Below are 19611 nucleotides of genomic sequence, written 5' to 3'. Positions count from 1 at the left end.
CTGTGCAGACGCTGTACGATTTCTGTTCTCATCCTGAAGCAATGTTCTTAATCCGAGGTACTATTTCTGAGTTAGCGGAGTCTGTAACCTGAAGTGCCTGTAACCTGAAGCGTCTGTAACCCAAGGTACCACTGTAGATGTATTTCCTTGAACAAAATCATTTTCGGTTCTGCTCATCCAGGTTCCCACTCCACAGATGCTGTGCAATGACAGCATTATAGAAGCCTTTGACTCGCAATGAAACAGGTAGTTACTTACTGTAGTGCTGCTGTTTTTCCCCAGTGAGTGAAGTCAGTGTTGCTGAGGAGACCAGAAGGTTTGAACAAGAGTCTTTGGTGCAGCTGTCATAGTGCTTTCCTGTGATTCTCTGTCTTAAGAAATTAAGTCCATGGTAGCACTGAGAAGCTACAATCTGCTTCTCTGTTGCTTTCATGCCGGACAGTTGTTGTCACCACTGATGGGAAAACAAATATAATGTCAGGTTTATAAGGATTAACCATCAGTCCTATATGCATGTTCCCATGTCTCAAACAATGGCCCAATTCACACATAATACTAAACCATGGTTTAGCATAAATGAGGCTCCCAGAGAGAAGATCTTGGTGGGCTTGCTGCTCCTCCTGTGAGATTTTACTTAGTGTGACATCTGCACTCAGGTGTGCAGTTCGTCTCCCTCAGACAAACCACAAGCAATAAGCTACAGCATACGTAGGCAAACTAAGGCCCGGGGCCTGGATCTGGCTCAGTCGCCTTCTAAATCCGGCCTGCACACGGTCTGGGAATCAGCGTGTTTTTACATGAGTAGAATGTGTCCTTTTATTTAGAATGCATCTCTGGGTTATTTGTGGGGCATAGGAATTCGTTCATTTTTTCCTCTTCAAAATATAGTCCTGCCCCCCACAAGGTCTGAGGGACAGTGGACTGGCCCCCTGCTGAAAACGTTTGCTGACCCCTGAGCTACAGCTTATGGTATGTCTTGGAGCAAGGTAAACTGCGAGGCTGGGTGTAGCCATAGCACTAAGATAAACAATACTGGCTTTAGCTCACAGCAGCAGGAAAGGAGGAGAACTAGAGCTGCTGCTATCTTCTTTCCAGGAGCCTGCCCATTCAGAGTAAGCCATTGCTTGGCTTAGTGTTACATGTGGACCAGGTCAGCGGAGGACCTGGCTCTGGAATGGAGCATCACACTACTGTATCTGAATGGAGGATTATTAAAGGCTATTTGAGCATGCATTCACTGATTGTCTTGATAACCTTTTGATCCAGAGGAACTCTTTCTTTCATTCTCCCTTTTGAATTTGTAGCAGAGACCTCTCTGCCTTGCTTGCCCATGAAGCATCCTGAAGTCTCAGTGTCTGTCAGTGTGCATCTCCAGCCCCGTGTGTGGTACCAATGCTTTGCCTCAACCGATACTCTCCTTTCTTCCTCTCTTGACCCTCTGCAGATTGTACGCCTGGTGGCTGGCTCTATCTCATGCATACTCGGCTGGCCATGTGCTGCATTCTTTCCACAAGCTGTCATAGACTTGTTGGTCTGGCATTGCTGGTTGCAGTTTGGATTCCAGGGAAGCCTCTTTATCTGCCTTCAGGCAGGGATTTTAAACAAAACCTTTGGGGTTTTAACAGTAGCACCAAAAAAGCGGCAGTGTCCTTTGGTCAACAAGAGAATGCAGTTGCCCTGTTTTCATTCTCCCTGCCCCCTCAGCCATCTTCCTTTATGAACTTAACATTGTGAATGTTTATACAGTAACTTGTACAAGCCTCATGTGCCAGGACTGAGGACGGGGATGAAAAATCTATTTTAATGTGCACTTTTTAAAAAAAAAAAAAAGCAGCAGCTTTTTTTCCTTTTCTTTTTGGGAAAATGCTGGCTGAAGAATTAAAATGGTTTTTAGGGTTTGCTTCCGGTCGTTCTTTGGGCAGGTAGGCATATGCTATGGGCAGTGTTGGGGAACCTGCATTTTTGAGGGGGGTATTATTCGGGAGTCTTTGATGGGAAATAATGGTATGGAAAGTGTGGTAGTAGTGACTTTGTGGGACTTCTCAAGGCACCAGCATGCATGACCCCAAAGAAATCTCATAGGAACTAATGTACACAGAACAACAACTCACAAAATCTGTCAAAAATTGTGGTTAGAGGAAATCCAGAAATGGAGGAGTGGCTATCCCAGTATATATATCTGTATTGGATTTGAAATTGTTTTTAATTTGATTTCTTTTCCATTTTAAAAGAACATAGTTATAATTGTTCGAAATAAGGAATTCTGTAGTTGTTTTTACTGGTGATTTTATTGTGAAATTGCTTTGAGATGGTTTGCGGGAAATTATGCATAAATAACTAAAAGTGTGAAATGGAGCAATCCATGGCACAGTTCCAGGCTTGGAAGTGACATCTAAACTAGGCCCAAATCTCCCTAAGCCAAGGAAAAGCTTACTATAAGCGTTGCTTGCTGTCTGTTGGGCAGCGAACTTTTTTCATATCCATTCCCTTTCTCCTGGTGGTCCCTTGGCTAAATCCACTTCCCCCTCAAGAGCATAGTCTCATCGGGAACTCCAGTGGCAGACTTTGGGCTTTAATATTTCAGTAGTGCCCTGTGCAACGCCAAAATTCAGCTTGCCCCCTGCCTCTCGCCTTCCATTGTCCATCATTGTTGCAGCGCTTCCTGCAGCGCTCTCTCGGCTCAGCACACCAGTCGCGCTCCCCAAAATCCGCCTATGTCTGGAACCCAGCTGTCCTAAAGGATAAGAGGACTATATGGAGGGAATGATCCATATAGTGGCCTGTCTGGGGAATGGGAGTGAAGACCTGGCTTATTCTTGTCAAAATAGCCCTTGAGTAAAACCAGTGTAAAGTCTTTACATTTAATTGTGTGGTGGCTATTGCCATGTGATGAGTTGCTTTTTATGTTGGCATGGGCTATTTTGGGCATCATCTGGCAACCTTCTATATAGTTGGAACAGCTTACCATGTGGTAACAGAGGAACATTTCAAAGTTACCTTGGCTTTGTCAGCTGTCACGCAGGCATATTGGACCATGACACTACTTGTGTCATAAACAATGACTGCTGTTATGAACTGATTCCTATAAGATGTGAGCAACTTGGTTGCCATGATTGACAGATGTGATTTATGTGCTATTTACATACTGCTACCTTCTGCATGTTTGTATGTGCAGTAGAGCATGGTGAATTTCCCCCTTCAAAGCCATAAACAAATGCTTAGAGATCTGAAGATAAGGCAACATTTCCTTATATGTGCATCCCTCTCTGTCTCTTTCAAGTGCTCCATAAACAATGTAGGGTGAGTAATCTTCTATTTCTGTTGCTGCAACTTTGGCCTAATTCTCATCCAGGTAGTAAACCTGTGTCTGGACTCTACCACTTCAGACTTTAGTTGAAAAAAATCACATAATCTATTGCTTCTCCATACTCTTCCCCCCAAAGATAGTCAGAGATCCCTATTGAAAACTAGCTTAAGCCACAACTCTTCTTCCTTGACATGTTAGTTTTCTGTATGGAGGGGTATGACAAAGCATCCAGCCCCATGAGCCCCCCCCCATACAGTCTGAAGTGGTACAGCCCAGCAACAGGTTCGCTACCTCAGTGATAAGTCTGCATTTGTTGCCAGGTGAACAACATCCCTTTCTGGCTAAAACCAAGGCATGAACAGAAAATCTCTTTCGACAGTATGCAAGTCCTAGTCTCAGAGATGATGCAGTTCCTTAAGAATGGCTCACACCAAGGGAAAAAAGCAAATATTTTATACTATTTTATATCACACTCTCAGAGATTTCTTAAAATTATGTGGCATGTAATTCTTGCTAAATGAAATAAAAATTGTCCACATGTGTTTGTGGAATTGGGGGTGGGGTAGCAATATTTTCATTGCATCTAATAACATAAACCAGAGAGCAGAGATGACATGCAACAAGCATTTTTTTTTTTTAAAATTTACCCTTTCATCTGCATGGGTTTCTGCTCTATGCTGCTATAGCACTGTGCTGACATATCTAATATTTTAGCTAATATTCTGGCTGTTTTTGCTTTTGAAGTACAGGCTTTATTATTTTGCAATTTGAGAATCTAAGACAAGCACTAGCCCACTGCAATCCTGGCTAGGATATCAAAATACATGCTTAATGAAATCCTGGAATTTAATTAAATCCACCTTTTACAGATTTGTAGAGATGCTGGCTGGTAGCACTCCTGTTTTGGGCTCACAAAGTAACAGTAGGGGAATTCATTATGCATCAGTATTTCAAACAAACAAACAAACAAACCCTACAATCTGAGAATACTGGATAATTTACATATGAAATCTCGTATATAGCCACTTGTTCATCTAGCCTTGTTTAGCGTCTTCCAACTGGCAACAACTTTTCACAGTCTTTCCGATTTAACCTGAGACATTTACGTATTGAAAGTGTGTGGTATATCCCTGTTCTATTACTGTCGCTCTCTCCATTTTAACACTGTATTCCATGCAGAAGTGAAAACTCTGGTTGCTAGCTGGTAATTTTTGACAATATCACATGTGAAATGTTGATATTAGGTCAAGCATTTTAATTAAAAACGTACGTATGAAAGGGACCTTTCCTCTTTAAGCGGGGAGGGGTTTCCTGTCTTATGACAGGCTGTGTAAAACTGTCCCTCTGAAGTGTTTGATTAAGAAAACTAAAAGGCATAATACACATGAGAGTCTGGGTGCAATTGCAAAGCATTTGACATCTAGTCTGGGCTCCGTTGGACAAACGTCAACCGCCTCAGATGTAGACACCTTGATGCTCTGTATTTGCAAACATGCAGGGTATAATTAACACTGCCTTGTTTATGCTCCCCAAGGGTAATAAACTGTTAGCTACACACAAATGATGTAAGGAGGAGGGGTTGCTGGGCTGAGAAACAATTCCTTTGAAAAAGAAAGAAAGTGGTGTTGTTTAAAGCAATGGGCTCCCCCTGCTGGAGAAGCTGGGAAATGTATTCTGCTGCAGCCTAATAAACCTACAAATAAGTATTCTGTGGCAGAATATGAAATGGTTCTAGGGTTGGGGTGAGCAATGAGGTGGCCAAGTTTTCTGTCAACACCAGATTGTTTCAAGTGGTGGAAAAAAGGAGCTCCAAAATGGTCTTTTCAAATAAAATAGATTAGATGATGAATAGATTATAAAATGAATTTATAAAATAGACTGGGTGAATACATAATGGCAGTTTCAGTTCAGTGTAAAATGGCTCAGGACTGTAATGCTTCAAGGACTGCCTCCCCATATGAAACAACCCAGACCCTGCAATCATCCTCAGAGCCTCCTCCACAAGAGGTCCAGAAGGTGACAACACAAGAATGGGCCTTTTCTGCAGTGGCTCCCCACTTGTGGAATGAACTCCCCAGAAAGACTCACTTGGCACCTTCATTACATATATTTAGGTGCCAGGCGAAAATGTTTCTCTTTAACTGGGGGCACTGTTATACGGTGGTTCCGCTCCTTTCTCCTGGGCCATGTCCAGAAAGTGGTGGTGGGGGATGAGTGTTCAGACCCCTGGGCTCTCACTTGTGGGTTGCCTCAGGGTTCCGTCCTCTCCCCCATGCTTTTTAATATCTATATGAAGCCTCTGGGAGAGATCATCAGGGGGTTTGAACTGGGTGTTCATCAGTATGCAGATGACACCCAGCTCTACCTCTCCTTTAAATCAGAACCAGTGAAGGCAGTGAAGGTCCTGTGTGAGTGCCTGGAGGCGGTTGGAGGATGGATGGTGGCTAACAGATTGAGGTTGAATCCTGACAAGACAGAAATACTGTTTTCGGGGGACAGGAGGCGGGCAGGTGTGGAGGATTCCCTGGTCCTGAATGGGGTAACTGTGCCCCTGAAGGACCAGGTGCGCAGCCTGGGAGTCATTTTGGGCTCACTGCTGTCCATGGAGGCACAGGTCAAATCTGTGTCCAGGGCAGCTGTTTACCAGGTATCTGGTACGTAGGCTGAGACCCTATCTGCCTGCGGACTGTCTCGCCAGAGTGGTGCATGCTCTGGTTATCTCCCGCTTGGACTACTGCAATGCGCTCTATGTGGGGCTACCTTTGATGGTGACCCGGAAGCTACAACTAATCCAGAATGCGGCAGCTAGACTGGTGACTGGGGGCGGCCGCCGAGACCATATAACACCGGTCTTGAAAGACCTACATTGGCTCCCAATACGTTTCCAAGCACAATTCAAAGTGTTGGTGCTGACCTTTAAAGCCCTAAACGGCCTCGGTCCTGTATACCTGAAGGAGCGTCTCCACCCCCATCATTCTGCCCGGACGCTGAGGTCCAGCGCCAAGGGCCTTCTGGCGGTTCCCTCAATGCAAGAAGTGAGGCTACAGGGAACCAGACAGAGGGCCTTCTCGGTAGTGGCGCCCGCCCTGTGGAACGCCCTCCCATCAGATGTCAAAGAGATAAACAACTACCTGACATTCAGAAGACATCTTAAGGCAGCCCTGTTCAGGGAAGTTTTTAATATGTAACGCTGTACTGTTTTTAACACTTGATTGGGAGCCACCCAGAGTGGCTGGGGAAACTCAGCCAGATGAGCAGGGTATAAATTATTATTATTATTATTATTATCATTATTTAACGAGGTGTTGGGCAAATTAAACATTTTATGTCCTTTTAAATGTGTTTGTAGGAATGGGGTTATCGGTTAGTTTTTGTTTTTACTCCTCTTTTTGTTATGCATTTTTATGTTGTGTACAGTGGTACCTCGGGTTAAATACTTAATTCGTTCTGGAGGTCCGCACTTAACCTGAAACTGTTCTTAACCTGAAGCACCACTTTAGCTAATGGGGCCTCCCGCTTCCGCCGTGCTCCCGGAGCACAATTTCTGTTCTCATCCTGAAGCAAAGTTCTTAACCTGAGGTACTATTTCTGGGTTAGTGGAATCTGTAACCTGAAGCGTATGTAACCTGAAGCATATGTAACCTGAGATACCACTGTACTGCTGTGTGTTCTTCAGGCGAATTTACAGATTTAATTATTAAGGTCCCATCTGAATTATACATTTAAAGAAGCATCAGAGGGATCACCAAACAACTCTCAATACCCTTTACAAACTACAGTTTGTAACTACAGGATACTTTGGAGGAAAGCCTTGAATGCTTAAAGCGGCTTAGTCATGCTGGCCACATGACCCGGAAACTGTACGCCAGCTCCCTCGGCCAGTAAAGCGAGATGAGCGCACAACCCCACAGTCGGCCATGACCGGACCTAATGGTCAGGGGTCTCTTTACCTTTACCCTTTATAATGTAACTTAAATAGAAAACTATATTTAAAAAGCATTTTATTTTAAAAAGCCGATTTAAAAATCCAATTTAAATTTAAAAAATCCGATTCTTTTTTTTAAAAAAAAATCCATTGATTTTTATCCACCCTGAATCATCATCATCATCATCACTAATATCGTCTGAGCTGGCAGGGGCTGACCAAGAAAGGAGGTGGTGCTACCCTTTCAATAGTGATGCTGCTTCCACTTACTAGGGCCGGGCAGTGGTGCAGTCAGGGATGTGTCAGAACGCTGGATTGGCTCTGCCAGTGTATAACCTTTGTCTCCGCTGCTGCCCTATCCTGCTTCCTCACAGTAAGAGGCAGCAACAATGACTGTTAGGAAGGCAGCAGCACAGCACCAAACTGTTGGCTTGAGAGAGAGTGACTGGTCCAAGGTCACTGTAACATGTGGTGAATTCAACCTGGTCCCCCCTGGACTTACTGGGCTGAGGGGAGGTCTGGCTTACGTTGCAATTCTAGGAGTGAAACTTTTTGAATAATCTCAGCCACTAGGTGGCACCACAGGTCACTTAATCATGTTTTTCAAAAGAGGTAGTTTTCAATGCATTGCTCTTTCGTTGCTGCTGTTCATAGATATAGATCAGGGGTCAGCAACCTAAGGCCCATGGGCCGGGAGCAGCCCGCGAAGGTTGTTTGACCGGCCCACAAGCCACAGCTGAGCTGCCTGCTTGCACGCGGCCCTAAACTGATGCAATGCGGAGTGGGGACTCACTTCTGCGGCGCTGGAAATTGCGTTTGCACATGCGCAGATGCCAAAAAACGCATCTGTGCAGACACAGACAACGAAAATGGCTCATGGAGGGATCTCCACAGGACCAATTAATTACTTAAAAGAGTTTCTGATTGCTAAATGTTTCTCTAAATGCATATGTAATTGCTATTTGCTGGACAAAGTTAAGCACATTAATTTCTAGTATTGTATCCAAGCTGGAATTTGCATATCTGACCCATCTGCTGCTGCTTCTTTGGTGATCACTTCCATGATCATGTCTTCCCTTGAACAGGGTCTTAACAGTGAGTCTGTAAGTGACTGTGAAGGCTAATTCTGGATCCACATGTCTTTCCACAGCGGGGACATAGGTTTCCGGTGGGGGGGGGGGAGAGTTGATAATGGTGAGGGTTTGCCAAATGTGCCTTCCTTGTAGCTCGTTTCTCCTTTCCGCCCTGAATTTGTGCTTCTTCAAAACCCACGACACCTTTGGTAAAGGCTCTTCTCCAATTGGTGCACTCGTAGGCCAGTGTTTCCCAGTTTTCTGTGCTTATACTGCATTTTTAAAGGTTTGCCTTGAGAGCATCTTTAAACCTCTTTTTTGTTTTGTTTTGTTTTGTTTTGTTTTGTTTACCAGCATTACACTTTCCATTTTTAAGTACTGAATAGAGTAGTTGCTTTGGAAGATGATAATCAGGCATCCAAACAACAGGAACAGTCCAACAAAGTTTATGATTAAGAATCATTGATTTGACACTGGTGATCTTTGCTTCTTCCAGTACACTGGCATTAGTTTGCCTGTCTTCCCAAGTGACGTGTAAAATTTTTGAGAGACATTGTTGGTGGAATCTTTCGAGGAGTTTGAGATGGCAGTCATAAGTGGTCCACAAGCATGCAGTAAGGTTGGTAGCACAATAGATTTGTAAACAAGCATTTTGGTTTCCCTGTGAATGTCCGAGTCCTTAAACACCCTGTGCTTCACTTGGGAGAAAGCTGCACTCGCATAGCTCAGGCAGTGCTCAATTTTGGTATCAATGTTGGCCCTGTGGAAAGATAACTGCCCAGGTAGGAGAAGTGATCAACACTTCCCAGCGTTACACCATTAAGTTGAATTTGGCGCAGAGGGGTTGTTTTGTGCTTGTTGGTGCAGCACTTGGTTTTTTGGATATTGATTGATAGGCCAAGCTTTCCGTTAGCTTCTGCAAAGATATTTAGGATGGTTTGGAGGGCATCCTCTGAGTGTTCACACAGTACGTTGTCATCAGCATATTGAAGCTCTATGATGGAAGTTACGGTAACCTTACTCTTTGCTTTCAGGCTACTCAGGTTAAAGAGCTTTCCATCTGCTCAATATATGATTTCTACCCCAATGGGGAGTTTCCCTTCGACAATGTGTAGAACCATGGTGATAAAAATACAGTGGTACCTTGGTTCTCAAACTTAATCTGTTCCAGGAGTGAGTATGACTCCCGAAACTGTTTGAAAACAAAGACGCAGCTTCCAGTTGGCTGCAGGAGCTTCCTGCACTCAAGCAGAAGCAGTGTCAGATGTTTGGCTTCCAAAAAACATTCGCAAACCGGAACACTTATTTCTGGGTTTGCGGCATTCAGGAGCCAATTTGTTCAGGAGCCGAGCTATTCAAATACCAAGGTACCACTGTAATAGACTTAGGGTGATAATATATCCCTGTTTAACGCATGAACCCACTGTGAATGGTTATCTGCAATTGTTGGAGGAGGCAAAGGATGTTCACAAATTTATTTGGGCAGCCAATTTTCGGAAGGACAGTCCACAAGGCAGTACGATTTACAGTGTTGAAGGTCTTAGGTCAACATAAACAACCAAAATATAGGAGTTGATTTTGCTTCCTGCATTTTTCTTGACGCTGTCGCACAGTGAAAATCACATCCACTTTCCCCTTAGAAGGTCAAAAACCATTTTGGGATACATCCACAATTGGTTGCTCCAGCCAAGTGGTGTGAGTTGCAGTTACAGTATTCACCACAGGATGGCAGTGCATACCTTGATATTTTATTTGTTTTGCTGGTTCAGAAGATTCGTAAGGGATTCAAATGCAACTTCTTCTGAACGTTACATCAGACTTCATGGTTTTTTGTCTGGTTCAAGCCCCTGCTTGTGAAGTTCTCAAGGTGGCTGTGTCCATCTTTCATCCCATTTTGTGGTGGGTTTCTTGGGCAAAAATAAGAAAGTATACAGTAGCATCCTAAAGTTATTGGAAGAAATTGGGGGGTGGGGAATCTTAATGTGATAAAATGTCCAGTGAATTATTGGATTGGGTCCTTTTAATGCACTTCATATTTGTCACTTAAGCTAGGAGTGGCTGACATGGTGGAATGGTGCTATGCCATTCTACAGAAAACAGTGTCTCTGCCACTTACCAGGATGGTATAGGGACAAGGTAACAGTGCAGTCAGGACTTTGTGGGCGCACCAAGAAAACCCCAAGTTGCAGCTCCCATCTTGCACTTACTGCCTCAGCCACTCCCGACTTGACTATGGGAGGTCACTTAGTTCCCAGTCTGTAAAATGGGACTTAGGATCTGCCTAGCTGTTGTGAACATGACAGATGCAAAGATTTGTTAAGCAAACTACTTGAAAAAAGAAGAGAGAGAGAGAGAGAGAGAGAGAGAGAGAGATTGTGTTCTTTAGGGGGATTGTGTGAAATCTGAGTCCCACGTCTTATTCATGACGCAAACTTTATCCTACTGTACACTGGGGAAATGATTGCTGGCAAGATGTTAATTGTTAGGCAAAGATGATATGGACAAGCATGCTAAGCTCACACTTCCTTTTTCTCTTTCCCTTTCCAGATGCTGCAAGACTGTCCGAAAGCTCGCAGAGAGGTGGAGCTGCACTGGAGGGCATCTCAGTGTTCTCATATCGTGAAGATTATAGACGTCTATGAAAATCTTTACCAGGGTCGAAAATGTCTCCTGATAGTCATGGAATGGTGAGTGTTGTGGTTTGATGGGACAAAGCGAGTCGTGCAGTTGGACATGCTTAACCACTGCTCACAGCTAGAGAGCACCACGCAGAGCTTTGTAGACAGAAGTGCTGTTTTTTCACTACATTCCCTAAATGTGGATATGACCCACCTTGATGGGTAGTCCCACAACCCATATATACCATTCATTTTCACTGGAAATGGCATTTAGGTCAGCATTTGAACTCATTCACATATGCAACTATTACAGTGCCAAGATAATTTATTCCGAACCATAAGTTCACTAAAGATAGGGCATCTTCCTTGCAAAGAGTTAGCTGATACAGATTTTAAGTGTTTCTACTTGGGTAAATTGGTACTGAAACTGGCAGAGTTGTGGGTGGGTGGGCAGGGTGTGAATCAGGGAGAGATTATAGAAGTTGTGGGGTGTTTTGTTTTGTTTTGAACTCATTTCCTGCTTTCTAAACTTTTCTCTTGGGTAAAGTGTTCCAGATGACTTTTTTTGGGTTGTTGCTGTAATTTACTTTTAAAAAAGAAATTCACGATGGCTACTCTTGCTTAAATCTGGGGGTGGGTGCTTTTATTTTATTTATTTTCTTAACATCTGTACGCCATGCTTTTTGGAAAGAGATGCTGAGAGTGGCTTACAAATGGGGGGGGGGGCAACATTCAAAACAAGAAAAACCATAGTAAGGAAGTGCAACGCAGTAAGAAAGAATGCAGCACCAAACAGGGAAATCGTGAGATAGAAACTAGGGCAAATCACCAGGTCTTTACTGAGTGTCTAAATACTAGCTGTGGATTTCTTTCGTGAAACGCTTTTATCTAAAAGGTAACACAGAAAAACGTCCCTGGATGTTTTGTGGGATACAGCTTTAGAGGATATGGCTACACAGTGGAAAGGACACAAACACATAATCTAATGCAGATTTAAGTAAGCAGGTAGGCTTCTATGGAAGGAAGCAGTTTTTCCAGATTCCTTGGACCTAGGCCATTTAAGGCTTTATAGATCAAAACGAGCATTTTAATTTGGAAACACAACAGGAGCCAATAAGTATATTGAAAGATGAATGCAATGTCTTGATTTCTGGCTGTTGATGTTAGCAGACTTGCCGCTGCATTCTGAACCAACTTGAATGTTCTGAGTAGTCTTCAAAGGAATTGCAGTGTGCAATGCACTGCATTAATCCAATCCTGACATGATTAGATCATGGCAAGGTCATTCCTATCCAAGAAGGGAAGAGACTGAACACTAGGAATCCTGTCCTGCTGCTGAACTTTTAAAAGCAGGGGAAGTGCCTGAATGTGAGCTGAGGGAGCCTCCACCAGGGGGAGCTCTGCTAGCAGAAAAGTTCTCCACCTGATGGCCATCCCCCTACACTGACTCCCACCTTACACTGTGTGACAAAGCCCTACTGATTGTTTGGAGAAGATTATTGAGTTACGAGGGGCTGCAGGATGGGGTGATACAGGTTGTGTGAACTGCTTGGTGCTTCTGTAACCATTGGCTGCGATAGGCAATTGTACAGGGCAAGTCAAAGTCCTAGGCAGCATCAGAAGCAGGCAGACAGAAGAAAGCTTTTCAGTGTTTTATGTGACAAAACATCTTGAACAGTGGAAAACTTCTAAGCAAAGTTTGAAGCTACATTAGATGCTAATAGACCTATTACTTTATTAGGATTTTGCTCTTTTGTGCAGCCCATTCTGCCCCACACCCTTTTCTTCCTATAGATAGATAGATAGATTTGTTCCAAAGCGATTCTCATCAAGATAGTTAAAGTCAAATTGTAAGACAGTTTAATATGTTTCTTTCTTTTAATCTCCATGCCTTACATCTTTAAAGGAGCTTCAGTCTTTTAGAGCTTGCCTTGTTCTTCTTTTCGTTCAGAGACATTTGAGCAGATATATCACTCTATGCTTATTAACTGCACTGTGCCCGTTGCAAGCTTCTTGGGATGGGTGCTGACTACATGGGTTTACTGCCACATTTCTGTTGAAACAATCTGTGCCCTAAATAACTTTATTGATGTCTTTCCCTGGTGCCCACAAACCCTCTGAGCCCCAGGTCCCTTGGTCATGATTGTGGTGATGGTAGTTACCTTTTTCTCCTTGGAAAACTACATAGAGCTGAAGGAGGAAGAGTGACACTCTTTCCTACTCTCTTTTTCAACCCTATATGTGCTTTTCAAGGCTCAGATTAATTCCAGATGGATCTGATCTGAGTTTCACCCAGAGGCCTTGGGAAAGTGAAGTGTGTGTGTGCATGGAAATGTACTCATAGCCTGGTGGTGGTTTTGCTTAGGCAGTAATTCATGTTGCTTCCATTTTTGTAACTGCACTTGTTTATGACTTTCAGCTTGGATGGTGGGGAACTCTTCAGTCGAATTCAAGACAGAGGAGACCAGGCGTTCACAGAAAGAGGTATGAAGGGATACAATAGATTTCTTAAAGCTTAACAAGCATTGACAATTTAAGTCTTAAGACTTCAGGCACAACTGTTTACTTTTTAAGGCAGAGAAGGGGGACCACTGGCCCTCTGTATGTCAAAGGACAAACAAACTGGAACCTGCAAGTAAAGGACTGAGGTGGATTTCCGATTCTGGACTAGCGTTCAGTTTGCCAGTTTGGATGTCATGACGAAGTATGACTAGACATGACATGGAAAGGAAACCATGAGCTCATACATTTGTTTCTGATCACCTGAATTAAGTCTGTGGTCAGGAACGTGGCGCCACGTTCTCTTGCCAACAGCACCCAGTGATGTGGAGGAAAGGTGAGGAAACATCAAGGCGGGGGTAAGCTATGTAGATGTTATGGTGGAGAAGAGGAGGACCACACCATGGGGCAGCATCAGCTTCATGTTCTTCGTCACATTTGTTTCTGCTCTGAAACCTGACCAGTAATGTTCTTTGTTCCCTCTAACTCCTTATAATCTGGGTATTAGGTGGCGGTTGCCTATTTGGCTGCAGAGTAAAATGACCCGCTTTGTTTTCTTATCTTCCCCAGAGGCTTCTGAAATAATGAAGAGCATCGGAGAAGCCATTCAGTATTTACACTCAATCAACATTGCACACCGGGATGTTAAGGTACTCTTCTTCTTTTTAATATACTTTTTATTGGTTTTTACACATGTTTCCCAAACATAACATCCCATTTTAAACAACATAACAAACCTTTGGCTATCACAGCCTAGAACTTCCATCAACCTCGACTGATGGTTTTCTGACTTCCTGGATGTGGTCCACACAAAACTACTAACTATTTCCAAAGACTCTGACCAAATGAAGGTGTCCCTAAGGTCCAGACACAATGCTGTTCATATCACTTGGCCTTGTGTGGTTTTCAGTGCATAACCAACATGGCAAAAGGTGTCCTGATTAGGACCATGGTAAGGAGGAGGATTTAACTATGTGCCCCAGCCACGGTTCTTACTCAAATTTCTCTAGCCTCCCAGCTCCTGAAATTCATTTTTATGCCAATGTGAGCTTTCTTCTGGTTGCAAATAGAAGGCATTGGGAGATTGGGACTAGCGCCATGGCAGGAGCAAAGAGTTAATTCCCCCTTTCCTCACATGCCTTTAGCCCAGTCTGGCTCCCCCCAATACACTGGCTATTTATTAGGGGGGGGGGGACTCTGGAAAGCCAAATGTCATGTCTAATTTGTTATGTCAAATAATTTCATGTCCAGTTTGACCCTAAAAATCTGGGGTCATGCATGTGTAGTGGTTTGGTGGGAGTAAGATTGGATTATTTCATTGCAACCAATCCTTACACTTCATGTGATGTGTGCAATTCATGTGGTACCAGCAGTAAAATGCCAGCAACAGATGGCTTCTGGAATAGTACTAAATTTGATTTAGGAGGTCTAAAATGTAATTGAACCGAACAGTGGCACAAAACAAATACTACCTACCTCTGATATCAGCAGTGTCTGCCAGCAAAGGAGGAAATGTTCCTTTATTTTTATGATTTGAAAGCATCCTGAGAAGATGTTGATCCAAACCCACCCACCCTTCCACCTGTGTTGGTCTCTGAAAGAGGAACCCCTTCATCCTCTCACTGACCAGCACTGGCAGCTGCTTCTGGTGCAACGGGACACTGTGACAGAAACCAGATTGCAAAGAAACACCGTTTACCTTTCCACCGCAGTGGTACCTATTTATCTACTTGCACTGGTGTGCTTTCGAACTGCTAGGTTGGCAGGAGCTGGGACAGAGCAATGGGAGCTCACCCTGTCATGGGGATTTGAACCGCCGACCTTCCGATCGGCAAGTCCAAGAGGCTCAGTGGTTTAGACCACAGCGCCACCCATGCTTTATGAGTGGATGGTGAGGGCACATGTTTGTCTGTGCTAGTTTAAATAGGCAGCCCTTGCTCGCTTGTCATGTTAACAGAGAGGGCAAAGCAAGGGTAGCATATTTAAATCAGAGCAACCCCAGTTTAATTCCTGAAGAGACTGTGGGTAAAATTAATACCTCCAGCATTATTGCACTAGGTTCATGTAGGCAGGTGCTCTGGAAGAACCTTCTCTGGATGTGGTTTTCAGCTAATCAGGGACACGTGAACAAAGTCTAGAATGCAACCACACTGAGGAATAGCAATTGTGCAGCTCAGCATGGTAAGGAAAAGCTAATGAATTCCTGGAAGAATGCTAATTTGGTTAGGTGGTTCCTTTTGTCTAGAACTCCCCCCCCCCCCCCCAGGATATTTGGACTAAGATTCCTTGTTAACAGAAAGGGCTCCCAAGCATGTTTTTTAAAATAAAAGATAGATTCTTTGTTAGATTTAGGACGAGGCTGGAAAAATCCAATTGCTGTAATTATAATCCACTGCCCCTGAGGCAATAGGATGGGCTTGAAAATGTTTCCCTTTCCCTGCCTGTTACATAATTCTACATCACCTGCCAGCACATTCTTTCTCTCCTAAGTGACGAAATTTAAAGTCCTCAAAGGCTATGGAACCGTATTTTTTGTCTTGTTCTTTTTGGCTCTTCTCTTTTATGGAGATGCAGGAACAGACGCATGTTATTTAGATAAAGAATATCAAGAAGGGGGTATTCATGTGGACAACTCGAGCCTTGGTTTCGCTGCACCACTGCTGAAACATCTAAAAACTAACACCCACCCACACCCACACACACACCGCTGAACAGGGATCTGGTTGTTTGGGTCATAATCTGCAGCTGTGAATAGTGAAAACAGAGCTCTAGATATATATTGGCTCTCTCCACGGCACACACATGCCTGCTGTGGATCTTGATCTATATTATTAACATTCAAGGTGCAAAGTATATGTTGATCATTTTATGCTTTCTGAAACAAAATATATACTTGCATACCCTGATAGAAGTTGAGATGTGGGCGGGTATACACTCTCAAGTGTGAAGGGTAGTTTTAGGTTCCCTCCCCCATATATCTTCTCAATCTAAGCCGTTCACATTCTGGTTTACTCTTGCTACTACTACTACACACACATACACATACACACACACACACAGAGAGAGAGAGAGAGAGAGAGAGAGAGAGAGATTTGCAATACTCAAATTCAAATTCAAATACACACACACACTCCATTAACATGCCCCTTGCATAGACCCAAAGATTTTTACATACCGACCATGTTCCCACCTAAGGCAAAACCATAGTTTAGCAGTCTGTGGCTGAGCCTGAATGAGCCACAGGGAAGCAGCTGGAGGACTTCAACAGGTATGTGTAGCGGTTTTTCAATGAGGCTCATCCATTTAACACTAAAACATGGTTAGATGTCAAAGTCAAAAACTCTCTGTAATGCTGCCTACTCCCTTCGTGGCTGAACTCCTGCCCACCGAAAGTTCACAACCTTAAGCTTTGTGCTAATAAACATTACATAACATTTCATTCGCTGAACAAATGGGCTAGGGAACGTTGCATTTCAATAAACTGGTCAAGAGCCTTGCGGCCAACACTTATAAAGAGTTCAGAGACTATGTTTACTTCAGGTATTTATTTAATTTTGGAGGGTAAATTGGCTATACCACCATTTCCCCTGTAAATATGTGTTTAATCCTCTGTTCCTCTATAAATTCCTCTAATGTCCTAGTTTCTGCTGTAAAAGACTCTCTGAAGCTTTGACCTTGCAAATATAAAATGCATCATGTCTTGAGGACTGCAAATAAACTCAGTAGCATAAGCATTATAGGGAATTGTCAATATAATCTGGATCATATACCTAATGTACACAGATGTGTAATGGCTTATGCATAATTGCAGCTATTGAGAGGGCCTTTTCAGTTGGGGATGCTTATCTGTCACTATCATGCCTTTCTAGCACCAGGCAAAGATGGCTTTCATTCCCCCAGGTCTTAAAAAAAAATTCATTTGGATTGTTTTCACTTGCCCCTGTTAATGCTGTTGTGTTTTAGTCTGTTCCTGGTTTTTATTCATTGTTTATTCATAGGTGTGCTTCACTTTTCTATTAAATGTCTTTGAAATGACTGTCAGGCTTCCTTGGGAGTAATTTTTACTGCACATGCATGAAGAAATGGTATAAATCAATAAGCAAAGGTTAATGGACTCCTGATCATTAGTTCTTACCATGTGCCCAGCCTAGGGTCTGCAAGGTGGTGCAAAATATAGTTTTCTCTTAAGCTGGTTTTGCTTATTATGTCTTGCAGCCAGAAAACCTCCTATACACCTCAAAAAGGCCCAACGCTGTATTAAAACTCACCGACTTTGGATTTGCTAAAGAAACCACCACACATAACTCCCTAGCTACACCATGCTACACACCATACTATGTGGGTAAGTAAACCATTGGAGAGCATCACCCGCTTCCGAGACATAAGAATTGCAACCTCCAACACCTCTCTTTTTCATAGAAATTGTGATGGTGAGCTTCAGGGCACATGTACACTACTGTTGCGTTTTGTAATAAGAGCAGGGATGGGCTTTCAAGATTTTTAAGCAAGCAGCCTGATCATTTTATTTCATTTGCTACATCATTTAAACTAAATGGCATATCTCTCAAGTTTAAAACCTCAGCACTGGTCTGCAGCTGATTGGGCAAACAGGTGAGCATGCTTCAAAAGCTGGTCTCTGGGCTTCCAATAGATTGCTTGTGCTGCCCACTTAGTATTCTGGAAAGAAAAGGGATTGGCACAGGGTGAAACCTTTAACAAAAGCAGCCAACACAGGTGTCACTATCATGTGGCGACCAGGTTGAGGTTGTGCAGGTGATCCCCCTCATCCTATAACAGTTTCTGGCCTGGGAAAAAGGTGGGAAATTATTATTATTATTATTATTATTATGATTTAGTTCTGGTCCATTTTTAAATGGAAGAGAGAAAACAATGCATCATTCAGTTTCAAAGGCTAAGACCTCTGGTCACTTTTAAACACCGTATTGGCCTGAATATAAGTCTCACTTTCCCCCCAAATTCCAACCTTGAAAAGTTAAAGTGTGGCTTATATTCGCAACCTGACAGTATGCAGCCAGGAGTGTGGGGCAAAGAGCAACAGGAGCATGGCAAAGCGGTGCCCGCCCCACATGTAGTCCCCCGTCCTCTCCCCCAAGGCCGGGAAGGGAGATAGCGAGGAAGGGGAAAGACTGCCAGCAATGCAGCATGGCTACTCCCCCCCCCCCCCCCAGTATGCAGCCAGAAGCAACAAGGAAGGGAGCCGCTTATATTCGGGTATTTTTTCTTTTTCCCTCCTCCCTCCAATTTTAAATGTGCAGCTTATATTCGGGCCAATACGGTACTTTTCTGGGACCCTTTAATGTCCTTCGCTGGCAGTTTTATAAATGTTCTATGGCAAACAGCCTTGGTGTCAGAGGTTTTCCCATGAACTGAGAACTAATATCAAGTGCCAGGTAAACTGTAGCCAAACAGCATATTATTTTGCAAGTGTACTCCAGGCACAGTTCCAAGGGTAATAAGCTCCCCAGAGAGGGGGACAGCCTGTCCTCTTGAAGTGTAAATGTCTGAAAATTGTACTGATAGCATGTGGCAAAGTTGTACTGATAGTATGTGTGACAAAGTTGACTTTGCATTTTGTTTTCATCTCCTTTAGCTCCAGAAGTACTAGGCCCAGAGAAATATGATAAGTCCTGCGATATGTGGTCCCTTGGTGTCATCATGTATATTTTGTAAGTCTATTCTTCTGCACTGTACTGCACGGCACAGTTAGTTGCTTTGTATATTCTCCTCTGTGTGTTCTTGCTCCTGGCAGGATTCCATACAGTTCCAAAGTTAGGGATGTTCAGTCTTCTTCTGGGATATTCTTGAGCCAGTTAACTGGGAAGGGCTGTGCTTCCGGCATGTTCTGTTTATTGAGTCATTGAGGAAGATCCTTTGTCAATATCAAGGAAAAAAGCACAGATTATGCTGGCTGATTCAACACACTTTAGGAACAAGTCCGAGGCGGTAGAAATAAAATTGGATGCATTGATTGTGGGGAAGATGAAATTGGGAATATTTTCCAAGGCCGCTGCCAGAGGAGGAAGATACCCTGCCTCCCTTGACTGCAAGAGGAGCGGCAAAGCGGTAGAGGCAGAGGAAGAAGGAATCCAGTTCTCATGCCTGCAAAAAGGAGGAGAGAGGCAGGCAGAAGCTGCAGTTTCATTCCACCCATTTTCTTCTGTCTGCATC

General features: G+C 43.5%; 1 protein-coding gene across 1 annotated transcript in view; it reads left to right on the top strand.

Moving 5' to 3' along the window:
• Positions 1–19611, top strand: part of MAPKAPK2 (MAPK activated protein kinase 2) — a 78839-nt gene that overhangs the window by 53446 nt on the left and 5782 nt on the right. The window contains exons 2-6 of the mRNA XM_083444533.1: positions 10853–10992; positions 13343–13407; positions 13993–14072; positions 17638–17764; positions 19034–19109. Of these exons, the coding sequence (XP_083300659.1) occupies positions 10853–10992; positions 13343–13407; positions 13993–14072; positions 17638–17764; positions 19034–19109 (488 nt within the window). The remainder of the gene's footprint in view (positions 1–10852; positions 10993–13342; positions 13408–13992; positions 14073–17637; positions 17765–19033; positions 19110–19611) is intronic.

This window comes from Podarcis tiliguerta (assembly GCF_965153285.1).
Source record: "Podarcis tiliguerta genome assembly, chromosome: 6".
Lineage (NCBI taxonomy): Eukaryota > Metazoa > Chordata > Lepidosauria > Squamata > Lacertidae > Podarcis > Podarcis tiliguerta.
Note: the sequence above shows the minus strand (reverse complement) of the source record. Positions and strands in the feature narration are given on the sequence as shown.